Source organism: Liolophura sinensis, chromosome 10, assembly GCF_032854445.1.
Source record: "Liolophura sinensis isolate JHLJ2023 chromosome 10, CUHK_Ljap_v2, whole genome shotgun sequence".
NCBI lineage: Eukaryota > Metazoa > Mollusca > Polyplacophora > Chitonida > Chitonidae > Liolophura > Liolophura sinensis.
The window spans coordinates 8,876,167-8,891,135 of NC_088304.1; the positions used below are offsets into that span (position 1 = coordinate 8,876,167).

The following is a 14,969-nucleotide window of genomic DNA, read 5'->3' on the forward strand; positions in this document are numbered from 1 at the left end:
CAACCAAATAAATGCGTAAATCATAATGGTTAATAAGTTGCATATACAGGGTCAGCGCCCGAAGTGCGCGCCCCTCCCCCCTTGAGGACAGAATAATTATATGCGAAGACAAGGTACATGTTATTTATTTATTTGATTGGTGTTTTATGCTGTACGGCCGAAAAGGAAGCCAGCGAAGCAGCGACCGCATTGGTGAGAAACACCTGGGTCATTGCGCCGTGGTGGTATGCTACCCACAATCCCCCCACCCCCCACCCCCCAGCAATTCCTATGTTCTCAGTGGCTCAGTTGTACATTATGAGTCGATCTCATCTAGGCGGCTCCTCCACCCTCACCTGATGTGATGTGATGATGGGCACCACCGCCCCTCCCGCGCCACTTTTAATTTCCAGTTTCGCTGTTTGTACTCCCGAGTGATGACTTGATTACCGATTGGTCATGAAAAGTAGTTTGTTTGGATGTTACTAATGATCTAAGCATCCTTGCTCCGTCTGCATTGTTTAAAGGTAAAGAATTATACAAGCCGATGATAACACTGCATTCTGAGTAATATTAGATAAGTGACGCACAATAAGTCGAAATTATCATCACCGCCCACTTTATTTGACCTAATTCTGCTTAAGCCTTGGTGGTAGGGATGTCCAGCTTTTGTACTTTTAGACATTTTTATGAGCACTTAGAATAAAATCCTGCCAGAGGTAAACAGACAGGGGAAGTAATTCATCCGTTGATCATTTACCAACTACCCCACTGTCGTCGCTGCTCCAGTTTTACATAGTCTTTTGTATGTGTGGGTCTTTTTTATAATAATTAATTAGATAATTCAATGTTTCGTAATTTTTTGAGGATTTATATAAAAAAATGAAGGTTTCGAATGCACAGGATACAACCTTGTCTAATACGGGGTAAACAAGTGTATGTGCCTTATTTGTTGAAGTATTGTAAGCCGCATGAAACAGCGGGTTCACCTTCACACTGTGATTTGATTTTTGATTAACAGGTGTACTTTCGTAAGTAGATGCTGTTAATTATAAGACTTCAAATTGAATTACATCTCATTTTCACTCACACGTTCTATTTTACATAAGGGATGTGTTAGTATTCGTTTTTACCATAGGCGATCACAAAACTGTGTCTTTGTGTAAGAAGTCAAGTACGAGTCTCCAGATGAACTTGCTGTTAGCTGATCTATGCTTGCCGATTGTTTACCTCCGCATTCAAGAGTTTTTTTTTGAAAGACAACCTCCTTCACCACTCGTCCACTGGTAAATGCTGCCTTTTATAACCGGTATTGCAAAATAACTGAGTGACTGCCCTTTGCGTTGTTTAAATGCGATTGTATGATGACAACACAGCAATCTGAGTAATTCTAGACCAATGACGTCTAATAAATTGCAGTCATCATCAGTGCAATTTTTTTCACCTAATTCTGTTTTAAGCCATGATGTATGGTACATAATCGGTTAGAATAAAACCCTGACTAAATTGACAAGAGGTCGTATTTCACTGGTTTGTGACTATTTGCCAGCTATCACACTGTCGCTCTGGTTTGACTTTCTATGATGTATGACTTTAATTATATCGGGAAAAACCACGGCCATCCGCGGACAGACCTTCCCACGTACGACCGGAGAGTTGCTGGCCAACATGAGGTGGACTTGAACTCAGAGCGACCGCATTGGTGAGAAGTTATCACACTGTCGTCGCTGCTCTGGTTTTGCTCCCTGTGCTGTACGTCTTTAATTATATTGAAAGTGACCTGTCACTTTGCACACAAAGTTTCGCCACAGTTTCTCGTCTCAGTAGCAGTTGAGACTTATGTCTATCAGTTTAATATTATTGTTTTGCGACACGAAAAATTCCTTCGTTAAATGATCGTTAAAGGAGAAGAAAATTTAAATATCAAACAAATACCATTGAAAAATGTATGCATTTCCTCACAGGTGCATACCAAAAAACATGCTAATATGTACCTCAGTTTGATAAATTATAAATAAAGTCAGCGCCAAAATCTGCTGTGGGCGACTCCATTTTGCCTTAAGAACTAATCCTGAAGTCTTCTGAGTTAGATGGAGAATTGCCGTCATTTCCGGTAGAACTCTTCTTCCCAGAATGTAGCGAACAGTACAGTTCGTTTTCCGCTTAACGATCGGGAAACCGGAATGTTGGACACATCCCCAACATAAATTACAGGGTGTTAAAGATGGAGGACGCAATCGACTCAGCGATTTATGCCAGCTTTGCAGTTTTCAGGCTTTACGTGTATGGCGAGGCAAAATCGCAAAATTATACAACAGGCACCACCAGGAAGCTCTTTTCAGCCTGTAGGGTCATGTTTTTAAGTTTTTTCTGTTTAAGTATGAACTGATCGTGACGAGATGACTAATACACAAAAGTGTCTTTCGATTTTACTGAAAATGTCTCCCGCCTTAGCAAAACTGGATTTCCCACATTCGTATGGAATTGTTACAAAGCCTGTGGATTTTGGTAACAAGAAAACAAAGTGTGAAGAATTCAGTTGCACATCAGTGTAGCCAAAGACTGAATCATCAACAAAGGCATCAATATTAAATCCTTTATTTACAGAAAATAAATCCATAAAATATGGTAAATAAATGGGCACTACACGAGCGATAAAATACAGTATGAGAAGACAGTTACAGAGTTAATACAACTGCATAGGAAAATGGTAAGGTCTTAAGTTGAACATACAGTAAAGATATCCAGGCTCATCTCTTTTCATTGTCAAACAATTGTGACGATAACGTGGCATCTCTTATTCATAAAAAAATTATGGCACCTCGTTATGGTGTCTAAAGTAATTAGCAACCTCACCCTAGGACAACCAGATATTCATGTACCATTTGTAACCCTTGAAAGATCGTTCCTAGTTGGTAACCACTAGACCCGATTCAAAATCAGCGTGATCACCAATTCCAAAAGAAATATACCAGAAATAATACACATATTTTACATAAAGCTGGTAACATGAAACAGTCAACACTTTTCTATGATACAAAAAGGAGGTCATATTCTATGTATGACCTAACACTTAAATTTCAAACTCTTGATAAGTGAATAATCTCCAGGTCGGACAAAAATACAAGTATCTCAGTCGCGCTTTGGTTGCAACTTTTCGTAAAAGGAAGATGAAATGCTTATAAAGTCCCTAGACAGCGTATAAACCTGCACTGGATACAACTATGGCAGACATCTCCGGTGATCATGAAGGCCCTGTCCGTATTTGCCAGCAAAAGCGTTGTACCCAATGTAAAATTCAGGAAACTTACAAAGTGAAGGCGTTGAATGGAGTATCCTGGACACACTCGTTTTTCACTCCATCACATTTTACACAGGGCCCCATAAATGATACGAGACGAGATAAAATGCAGATAATGTACACTCTTGATTTTTTTTTTTTTTGAGTAGTGTTTTACGCCGTTCTCAAGAATATTTCACTCATAAGACGGCGGCCAGCATTATGGTGGGTGGAAACCGGGCAGAGCTCGGGGGAAACCCACGGCCGTACGTGGGAAGGTCTGTCAGCAACCTGCGGATTCATGATACGAGGCGAGATAAAATACATATAATGTACACTCTTGATACATGTAGAACATGCTGGAAACTTAGAGTTACACTGATGTTTGAGGACACTTCATCATAACTGTGTAATATTTTTTTCATAAATATTAGTCGAGATAGTCGAGACGACTGCACCGTCATGGCGGTCTAGAATTAAAGGGAGACAACTCATGCCCCTTCGGATAAATTATGGACTGTCAAGTTCGGTGCCGGTTCCTTCGGGTCATATATAGGTCATGAATTTTAAAATAATAAATATAAAATAATAGCACAATCTATCACCATCGTTAAACTGACCCGGAAAACTCCTATGGGCTTTATTCAGAAACATAAATTGTGACATACCCGGATTGAGGAAAACTGACAAGAGGCCGTATTTCACCGGTTAAGTGTGACCTATTGCTCTGCTCTCGTTTCTCTCTCTATGCTGTACGTCTTAATTACGTTGTATTCCTGCATAAGTCAGGATTCTGTTGATGTATTAAGTATCCCGAACAATGTTATAATGTGACTGTATGTTAAATATGATGACAACACAACATTTTGTCCGCTTCGGGACCGGTAGATCCAGGATCAATCCTTGGTCGAGTCACACCTAAGACTTTAAAAGAGGAAGTTGTAACTTCCTCGCTTGGCGTTCAGCATGAAGGGGATAGTGCAACGACTGGTTGACCCGTATCAGTATAATGGCTCGGGCGGGGCGGCTTACTTGCCTTCGGTAAGTCGTCTCAGTGATGCAGCACTAAATAAAAGAGCGGTGGAAATCCGTCCTGCAACAAGGAGGCACATTACACGTGCATGCACCCTAATGATTCCTTCGTCGTCATATGACTGAAAAATTGTTGAGTACGACGTTAAACCCCAAGCACTCACTCACTCACAACATTTTGAGTAGTTCTAGACCAATGACGTCTAATATATTGCAATTAACATTATTGCATTTTATTTTTACCTAATTTTGCTTAAACCATAGTGCTTGGGGCGTGTAATTTGCTACTGTTTATGCATTTAAATGAACAATTAGAACAAAACCCTATCTGAAGTAAATTGACGGAAGGTCTAATTTCTCCGGTTACGTGTGACCATTTGCCAGCTATCACACTGTCGTCGTTGCTCTGGTTTTACTCTCTATGCTGTAATTATATCAGGAAAATCCACGAGCATCCGCGGGTTGCTGACAGGCCTTCGCTGGTATGACCAGAGAGGTGCTGGCCATTATGAACTGGACTTGAACGTAGAGCGATCGCACTGTGAGAAGCTCCTGTATCATTTTGCCAGGCTGGCATACTAACCACCTCAGCCAGGGAGGCCTCAAACAAAGTATATTAAGCTAATCCATACAAACGCAATTGTTCAGTTCTCATCTCCATAAGTTGCAATACAATGGCTTACAAATAATGGAATGTGTAAATAATGGGTTATGTTAGACATGTTGAACTTTAAACAGTTACTGTATTAATTCAACACCATATGCAGGTTCCCCCGGATTGCATGCAGGAGAAGGAGAAAATGGTCCATGGAAATATCCAACACAAAAGACAAGGGCATAGAGATTAAAGCAATAGCAGCGACGGCAGTGTGCCTGTTGGCAAACAATCCAGGCTTTTGCATGTTTACCTTGGTTTATTGTAACGGTATCAGTTAGTTTTACCTTCAGAATCATTTACCATTTTGAAGGAAGTGAATTTCTTGCCTGATCTGGAGGAGAATGGGTTTCGATCTCGGAGTTACACATGCTTCAGCAAGGTTTCTTCGCCGTCATTTATGCCTTGTAAAGATCCACTTGTCGGATCAGCAGGATCCGTGTTTACAAGACCCACGATATCTTCAACAACATGCTTCTCACGTCGACACGGATCCTGTCCAAAGCGCTTCTTGTTATTCTCGTTTCCGCTGATTGGACTGCCACCTTCAGGGTTCCCTTTCATGCCGCCTTTGCAAATCAAGCGTCGATTTGTCGTACAGCCTACAGGACTTGGTGATGTTTCGTCAACCGCTGTGTTATCATGCATGGCCAATATGGAGACGTCTGCGTCGTTTTTATCCGACTGGAATCGAGGAGAATCGCAGGAGAGAGGCTTTAAGGAACTTTCACTAAGATAAATCCTGGGCCTGGCTCCTGCAGTGCATTCGGCGTACGTGGGATTTGAAGCCAATGAGTTCAGTTGTCTTTCCCAGCCGGAGGTTTCCGACGTCGGTTTGGCATTGGTGTCGTTCTTGGATAACCACCCTATGAGAGATCGACCCCCATTCTGCTCGATCTCCGGATTAGAGCAGAGTGTTTTAGAACCCATTGAGTTGTAAGGATTCGGTCGCCCTGATCCCGTGGGGAAGGCTGTTAAGCGAGGGGCATCATGAACAATGACGTCAGCAGTTCTGTGAACCACATCGGTGCAGTCAGCTGAAGAAAACGTACTGGCAGACTGGTGATGAAGATCATCTGTGTCAACCCCATCATTTGTCCACTTACGCTCTTCTGGTAAAGGCTGACAGATCGTGTCTTCATGGCAGATTTCCTCCTGTTCATTTATCCCGGATATTCCCTGCCTGGTTTGGTTGGCTTCTGACATTCTTTTTCTGCCCTGTCGTGCATATGGCAATATAGGTGTTCTGTCGTTGTCCATGTCATGTGCGTCATGATATGCGTCATCAGTCATGTCAATGACGTCATTATTATTCTCGGCTCTGTTAAAGTCTTCCTCATCCTGCTGAAATGAGACAAAGCAGTAAAGCACGATTATTAATTTTGTATACTTCACATATTAGTCAACTAGATGTATAAATCTCGCCACTATCGTCAAAAGTCGAGATGTAGCATCCAAAAAAGTCGTATTCATTGACAAATTATTCCACTTACCTGGGTAATTTAAGATGATTTGCTTCGACGTTTACTGATAAATCCCTAAACCAATGCTAAATTCCAACCCATCTTGTGTTCAGTTTTAGCTGGGAACGTTTTTCATGCATTACGTTGGGCCATTTTTCTAACGAATGTATCACAGTATTCCTACACATTACCAATCAAGACAGCTTAGGTGAATTTATGGTTACAGGGTCTCAGCTGGGTAAGGTCATACCCAAAACTCGGTGAGGTTAGAGCTAGGAAAACAAGACTGGTTGTACATGTGTCAGTATAATGTGATGTTATGGGAGTCACCTCTGGTGTCTGGCAAGATACCAGTGCCGACAGCACTTTGGCGGCATATACTAACCCAACCACAAAAAGGTACAATATAAGTGCACATCTAATGACATCTCGTCGTGATATGACTAGTAAAATGACCCCAGACATAACCTACCTGAACAAGTGGCTGTCCGTTCCTCTGGACACTATTTCTTGGGGGTCGACAGACGATTATGTACAGGACAACTACAAACAGCCCAAAAACCACAACGGCGGTCCACATGAACACGTAGGCATCATTCGGAACGCACTCTTCACGTTCGCTTCCTGTTTGTGTTTCTATACCTGTTCCTCTTGTCCCCAAAGGACATCGTGAGTAACAGGCATTCTGGTAGGCGAACAAATTGTCCCCACAACTGACACAGATATCTTTGTGCTCGTTGAAGATAGTCGCTCGGGGACATTTCGGTAAACATTCTTTCTGGTAGGTGAAATTTCGATCTGGTGGACATTCCTTAACACAAAGATGGTTTGCTGTCATTGGCATATCGTCTGGACAACTTTCTTGACAAAGAGTCTTTCCCTGGAGGTGCACTGTATTCCTGGGACACTCCACAAGACAGGCCTGATTTCCATCCTCGTGGTAAGGTGAGCTTTCTGGGCAAGACGCTAAACATTCTTGATGAAAGGAAAACGGCAAGTCATTAGGACAGGATGCCAAACACGTCTTTCTTTGCCCGGCCACAAAGGTTCCCGGTGGGCATTTGGATACGCACGTCTTATTGACGGTGTGATCAGGACAGTCTCGCACACAAACCCCATTATTACTAACATACCTACAGGTCATGCAATTTTTCGCACCAGGCCCGTGGCACCCATTGCACATTTTATCACAGAAACTGCAAACCTGACCTGACCAAAAGTAATTGTGGGGGCAATGGAGCAAGCATTGATTCTGGAAAACCACATACGGACAATGCGATGTACATTCATTGTTCTTGGGATTTATGAAATGAAGTGTTTCCGGACAGTGATACACACATTTGCCGTTAAAATGTGGTAAGTTACCTGGACATGCGTCCCTGCACGACGTCCCATAAGACAGGTGTTTGCATTTCTTTACACACGTCACCTCATCGGTGAAATATCCTGGCGGGCATATTTTCACACATTGATCGTTAAACTGTAACATACCTTGAGGGCACACGTCCATACACTTCCATTCGAAATGGAGTTTCGGACATTTAGTCACGCATATCCCATTCAGGGAATAGGCCTCCGAAGCGGGACACTTTTTTACGCATTTTGTCTTCCAGACGAACTGATCACCACACACAGTCTTGCAACCGTTATCAGAGGGACATTCAGCCAGGCAATCTTGGTTATATATGGTAGGCGCTACCATTGGACAAACTGAAACACAGTTGGAATCATATCGAAATTTGGAACACGCATCGCAGTGATCAGTCCCTGTCCCATAACACGTTTTACACAGAGAGTTGCACCTTTCACAGTACGGTGGATGGGCAGAGTCGACAGGATAGAAACCGGACGGACACTGGTCAACACAAGAAGAAGAATTCAGGACGTAACCTGGACACTCGTCAGGTCTGATACAGGTGGCAGGCGCTGATGCGTCCAGAACATACCCCACGGGGCATTTCGAGACACAGGACAATCCAAGACGGGCGAATCGACACGAAGAGCAGTCCGTATTAGACGGTCCAGAACAGCCATCGCAAGCATGGGGGCACTGCACACACAACCTGTTATAACCTTCGTAATATCCTTTGGGACATCCTGTCATACACACACGTGATCCGTTAAGATTATACATACCGTCACAACTGTCCAGACAGTTTCCAGGATCACACTGGAAATAATCGTTATTTAAACAGGACATCTGTATCTTGATGTACTTGTCACTACAGACCCCATCCCTTAGGGAGCATGTCCAATCATGATCCGCGCATGAACATTCCATAAAACTTTCAAAAGACAGAAGCTCCGGACAAATCGCTTCGAACTGTTCATAAAAAGATGAAAGCAAAAAATTAGTTGATCATCTAAATCAGACTTCTACATTATCTCGACACAAAATTAATTTCCCATCATAGCTATATTTTTCTCCGACCGTAAGTGGGAAGGTCTGGCAGCAACCCGCGGATGGTCATGGGTTTCCCCCAGGCTCTACCCGGTTTTCTCTCACCATAATGCTGGTCGCCGTCGTATAAGTGAAATATTCTTGAGTACGGCGTAAAACACCAATCAAATAAACAAATAAATAAATAACGACATTTTTATTGAGTTAAATAGAGTGATCTGTACTAAATTCACACGCAAACAGATTCAGTTCATATGTCGAATGATTGTGAAAATAAAAACTCTTTTCTCACGGAAAGTTAAGTTTTCTTTACTTATATTATATGATTTTAGTACTTCTGGAGATAATCCTAATAATGAAAAGGTTGTTTAAATTCGCCTTGGTCCATCTGCGTTGCTTTCATGTTAATATATGTTGAATGTACTGGACAACATAGCGCTTTGAGTAATTCTAGACCACTGTGGTAGCTGGCAAATGGTCACACGTAGACGGTGCAATACGGTACTCCGTCAGTTTACCTTAGTCAGCCTTTTTAATCTAACTATTCATGCAAATGCATTAAAAGTGGCAATATATTCGTCGAAACAGACATCCGTGTACTAGGCGTCAACCAATAATGGTCCCAGGTCAATGATCTCAAATTAAATTCCAAAAACGACGTACAACACAAACCACCATAGAACTAAGAAAGTATATAAAGTACGAAAATACGATGGAATCATGCAAAGAGAAACAGTTTTCAGTGGTGTTAGAATGATTCTAGCTATGTTCTAGGCGACTCAGTGAAATATTCAAATCATTCATCATGCTAGAATATAAGTTGACGATTACAAAATATGTATCTCAGTTGCGCTTTGATTGCAAGTCTTCATATATCCAACGTAGCGATCTAATTCAACACCATGAATATACAGCCTCTAGTTCCCGGTTAAGCGGAATTAGACACAATCATGAAGCACTGGGCCAGAGACTCTGGACGTTCTGTTCATATTTACATACAAGAGGATTGTACTCAGTCTAAAACTTAAGAAACTAAGAATGAAGGCGTTTGATGGAATAACCTTAACACACTAGTTTTTGCAATAATAACTTCTGACGTTGATTGAAATCATGCCACAATATACAGAATCTAGCAAATACTACAAGGCGAGATACGCACACGCCATACGCAAGACCCTTCGGTTTTCAAGTAAAAGATAAATTCCTATCCAAGTGAAGATAATTTACAATGTCAAACTTGAAAGTATCCCTCTTGTCATAGTCTGCGATAATGCAGTACAGTACTGTATACAGTACAGTATAAAGTACAATGCAGTGCAATATAAAGTACACTACAGTACAGTACAGTACTAGTATTGGTGTGTAGTATAGTATAGTTTAGTGTAATATAGTATAGTAGTATAAATATAGGAAATATAGAGTATGTGGTTTCCTGTACATCGAGTGATCACAGCCTTTGCTATATATTAATTGTTTAAAGCTAGCAGATCACTAATATACCGTCGTGTGCATGAGAAAGATCGGGCCTGGTGAGGATTACTCCGTAATAGTTTCTGCAAATGGAAAGTACTGATATGAGATCGGGTATAAATCGGCCAAAAGGGGGGAGGCCCAATTTGTACCAAGCGGAATATCTCTACACTGTTGATATATGGTTAATTTGTCATTAATGTTATTAATGAGTAATTCAAGCAACTCGATTGATATGGAAGCATCCCATGAATGGTGAACTTCGTATGTAGTGGAACTGAAGAAGGCTTCGTTGCCTGTGACGTTAAAGCGCTCCAAGGAAAGAGGATATAATTTCTTCATAAATTTTCAAGCCATTAAGCTTTTCGTTTCGTGAGGTAATTTGATGGAAATAAGTGCGAAATGCTTTCGCTCAGAGGAAAAGCGAGTCGCGAAATAAAATCAACATGACCTGGAGTATTCCAGAAGAGATGATCTGCAACAGCCACTGCTCGTGCATGGCTGTTTATGTTGTGTAATTATACATGGCGAAAGAACAAAGCTTTAGTTTGCCAAATATGTAGGCCTACAGTCTCTGTAGAACAACAAAATTGTATACTATAGTATTGTAGGCCAGTTGCTTTACAAACAGATAACAAACTTTTCAATAAATTAAAACAAACTATGAGTTCAAGTGTAGTCACTTTCTCTAACGATACCTTCTGTGGATATTAATGAATATGGCTTAAAGCTTTTGCATAAATTTAGTACAACTTTTTGAGACAGATGTGTACGTTTTAGCAAGTAGTTATGTAATTTACTATTTAATAAATGTATGTTTTACTTTGCATTACAAAAATCCGCTACAGGCTCACTGGGGCATGCTCCCATGCCATGAATGTAATTTATTCACTAGCACATTTTAAAAACCTTGATCTCAAAAAAGTTCCTGCCGAGTTGCCGACAAACTAACCTTCCACAACAGTTGCACCCATCAAAAGGTCCGAAAATACACGCTGAGCCGGTTGCAGCGATGGTGTTTGAAAGGCCCTGATCTGTACCACGATCCCTCCCCCCTCCACCCAAAAAACAACAGTGTACTGCTACCTCCCCCCACCCCAAATGCCAGGTAAATGTACAATATGTTAGTTACTAACTTTAATCCAACTCCTGTCAATCAGTATTGGGCCAAATGCCCTGGACCCCTGATTTCTACCCATCCCAATACACTGACCAGCGGTTCGTGACTGGTATATTTTTTTAAGTCCTTATAGAAAACAAGTCAAATGCAGACTCCACTACTACAATGCATTTTTTTTTTAGCCATTGATGATATTCTCAGGATTATTTTCGATGCATGTACTTTAGGAATGGCTTAATGGTTCTATTTTTTGTTCCTTGTATAAAGTACACGCATATATCTTTAATTCCTATTTTATTTGAGTATAGGATTCCTAAACTGGATGAGCAGGACATCAAAAAGTTAAAACAGGACATATCAATCCCCTGTCATACCTTTTGCAGGAGAAATTAGAAACAGAAACGTAATGTGGGAACGTTCAGCTGGGATCCTCGTTACCTCTACAGGGTACTTATTGAGGACAGAAGCCAAGGCATATTTGAGTTTACCTTTATCATTTATTTACAGTGTTTATACACATGCCATACAATACATTTACAACTGAATACAGATCCTGTGCCGCAACATAACATGAAGTGTTCTGAATCTCTTCTGGGCCTTGACTAGTTATCAACCGATATTATATGTATTGGTGCCAACATATCCGAATAAGATAATTATCATGAGTATTGTAAATAGCCCGTGTAAACATATCTGATTTAATATTTTTTAATATACTTTTTTTTAATATAAACCCCAGCCCTGTACTTTTAAAGATGAAGGTTTTTTTTATGTCTTGATTCTGTGCAGTCAATAATTGCTATACCTGTGCGAAATTCTGCCTTAAATGAGTTTTCTATAATACATGTAGTATTTCTGTGTGGCAATACACAATCTAGTCTAAGGTATGTATATTTTGCCACCTGTTAGAACTGATGACACTCTTTGTTCTTTCATACAAAATCTTAATGCAAGATCTTTCACATCTAATCCATTTCGAAGTTGTTATGTATGACTATTTAACGTTTTCATGTACTGTTAGTCTGCGGACCTTTGTGAAAGCATAACAGGCCCTGTTATATATGTACAGCGCGGATCTGGCCGAAAGCACCGTGTTCAATGCTCTGTTTATTTAACTGGCTGTTCACTGGCTGTTAAACTCTGTGTTTAAAAATAGTTGAATCCACCTGGCACGTATATAAGCCGTGTTTTCTGTGCAGAGTGGAGGTATTTTTGCTGCATCCACTGGGAGCCAGGAGAGTGTGCGACGCTCTCGTATAGAGTCCATTATGTTTATATGAGCTGGTGATGCCAGTTTCATTTGGGAGGACAGTTTTTTTATGCCGACACCGTTTGTGTACCACAGTAGTACTGATGTCTGGTTTATGTGAATTTCTGCGGAAGTCACGTTTATTGGTGTTCGGATCTTGATTATGATTATACAGTGTGGACTGTGTAATTTGTTTAACACGCTGACCTCACCTGACCGACAAGGTCGTCAAGGACTCTAAACTGAAGTTTTCAGTTTTGCAAAGGACGTTCGTTCTGCCACAAGGTGACATTACTCTACGTCTCTGAACGGCTCGTTTGTGGGCTTCTGCGGGAGCTGTGACTGATCTGAAGTGGATTATACCTCCATGCCTGTATTTACCCTGTGTTGTGCTCTGCGGATGTGACGTCATTTAAAGGCTTGACTGTTCCAGTTCTGTGTAACCTGTGTACTGTGTTCGTGTTCGCTAACCTGGCGAAGTACCTGTCTAGGACAATTTGTGAATTGTGTGTTTATCCCATGGTCTTTACGTTGGATTTCCTGGAATACATTCCTTGGGATGCAAAGGTGAACTGGAAACTTGTAAAGACCGGTAATACTGATGTGTATGTTGTTGTTGTTGAACTGTCTGTAAAACTGTAGGCCTACGTCTCATTTTATATATAAAACATTGTTTACATTGTAATATTGAGTCACTGAGTCTGTTTTCTGTTGCTGTTTTCAATACCGTAACAGAAATTGGGGGCTTGTCCGGGAACTGATTGTTTCCTTTTTGTTTTGCACCGGATATTTGAAGTTAAACACAAGTGAGAAGCGATTGCTTAATTTTAACGGTGAATGATTCAGTGGCTAAATATTTACAATGGGAGATTTTGATCCTAAACAGTTTGTTAATGCGCCCGATCCGGATGTTTTTGAGAGTTTAAAGAAGGAAGACTTGGTTAAGTTAGGGACATTTTTAGGTTTGTCCGTAAAGTCTTCATGGAGGAAAAGAGATATGCAGTATACTTTGTTGAAACATTTAGTGGAGATAGGAAAGTTTGATCGTTCTGCATTATCTGATTATGAGTTCGAGGGTCAGTCTGATGCCGAGCTTAAGTTTAAGCAGTTTGAGTTAAAGTTGAGATTGGAGAAAGAGGAAAGAGAGAAAGAGAGGGAACATGAGATAGAAAAGTTGAAAATGCAGAGAGAGAGAGAGGAAAGGGAGAGGGAAGTGCAGAGAGAGAGAGAGGAAAGGGAGAGGGAAGTGCAGAGAGAGAGAGAGGAGAGAGAAATGCAAGAAAGAGAGAGGGAAAGGGAATTGGAGTTTCAAATGAAAAAGTTAGAGGTTGAGAGAGGTGAGAAACCGGGTCCTTCCGGTAGACAGGATTCAGGATTTGATGTGACCAAATACATTCGGTTAGTTCCATCCTTTCAGGAAAAAGAGGTGGATAAGTATTTTCTGCATTTTGAGAAAATTGCAAGTAGCTTGAAGTGGCCTAAAGAGTTCTGGACTATGTTATTACAGAGTGTGCTAATTGGAAAGGCCAGGGAAATTTACACTCAGTTAAGTGTAGAGAATGCTTCCAATTATGACTATGTGAAAGAGGTAATTTTGAAGGGTTATGAATTGGTGCCTGAAGCTTACCGCCAGAAATTTCGTAACTATGAAAAAGGTAGAAATCAGACATACGTTGAGTTCGGTCGAGCTAAGGAGCAGTTGTTTGATTGCTGGTGTATAGCCAAGAAAATAGGCAAGGATTTTGAAAGTTTGCGTCAGCTTGTGCTGGTAGAAGAGTTCAAGCGTTGTATTGATAATGATGTAAAGGTGTTCGTTCATGTGCAGAAGGCGAGTACACTTGAAGAGGCAGCCAGTTTAGCTGATGATTATTCCTTGACACATAAGGTTACATACACGGGTAAGCCATTTAATTCATTTACATGTAGAAATACCCAGTTACATGCAACAGGTAGAGGTAGCTCTACACAGAAGAGTTCTACACCAGGCTCCAATGGTTCTACAGCTCATGGTTCACGTAGTTCAGATTGGAATGGTAGTCCTCGAAATAGGGTCACTTGTAATTTTTGCAAGCGGGTAGGTCACGTGATGAGTGAATGTTACAAGTTGAAAAGGATACGGGAAGCTCAGAATGAGTCTAAGCCCACAGGTCTTTGTGTTGCAATGCACAAAACATTGCCGGAAGTTACATCAGCAGTTAAAAGCAGATCTGAGTTAGCTGATACGGGATTGGATAAGATTCCCAAATGCTCTATGGATAGCTTCGCTCCGTTTATCAATTCTGGTTCAGTGTCGCTTAGAAGCGACATGTCTTGTGCTACC

At 41.0% G+C, this 14,969-nt stretch overlaps 1 protein-coding gene across 2 annotated transcripts; it reads right to left on the minus strand.

Moving 5' to 3' along the window:
- Window positions 1-4,466: 4,466 nt before the first annotated feature.
- Window positions 4,467-8,676, minus strand: LOC135476547 (proprotein convertase subtilisin/kexin type 5-like). 2 transcript variants are annotated; one of them, XM_064756601.1, is made up of 2 exons: window positions 6,882-8,676; window positions 4,467-6,287 (listed from the first exon to the last, which is right to left on the minus strand). In XM_064756601.1, the coding sequence occupies exons 1-2, from the start codon at window positions 8,607-8,609 to the stop codon at window positions 5,310-5,312; spliced, it is 2,706 nt and encodes a 901-aa protein (XP_064612671.1). In that variant the 5' UTR covers window positions 8,610-8,676; the 3' UTR covers window positions 4,467-5,309. The 2 variants fall into 2 exon arrangements, with proteins under 2 accessions (XP_064612671.1, XP_064612670.1); XM_064756600.1 differs by having other exon boundaries at window positions 4,467-6,290; window positions 6,882-8,674.
- Window positions 8,677-14,969: the final 6,293 nt, after the last annotated feature.

Coding starts and splice junctions, on each gene's coding strand:
- LOC135476547 (XM_064756600.1), bottom strand. CDS start 8,609: ATGTCCTGTTTAAATAACGATTATTTCCAGTGTGATCCTGGAAACTGT. Junction 6,291..6,881: donor ACGGACAGCCACTTGTTCAG/GTAGGTTATGTC, acceptor GTCTCATTTCAG/CAGGATGAGGAAGACTTTAA.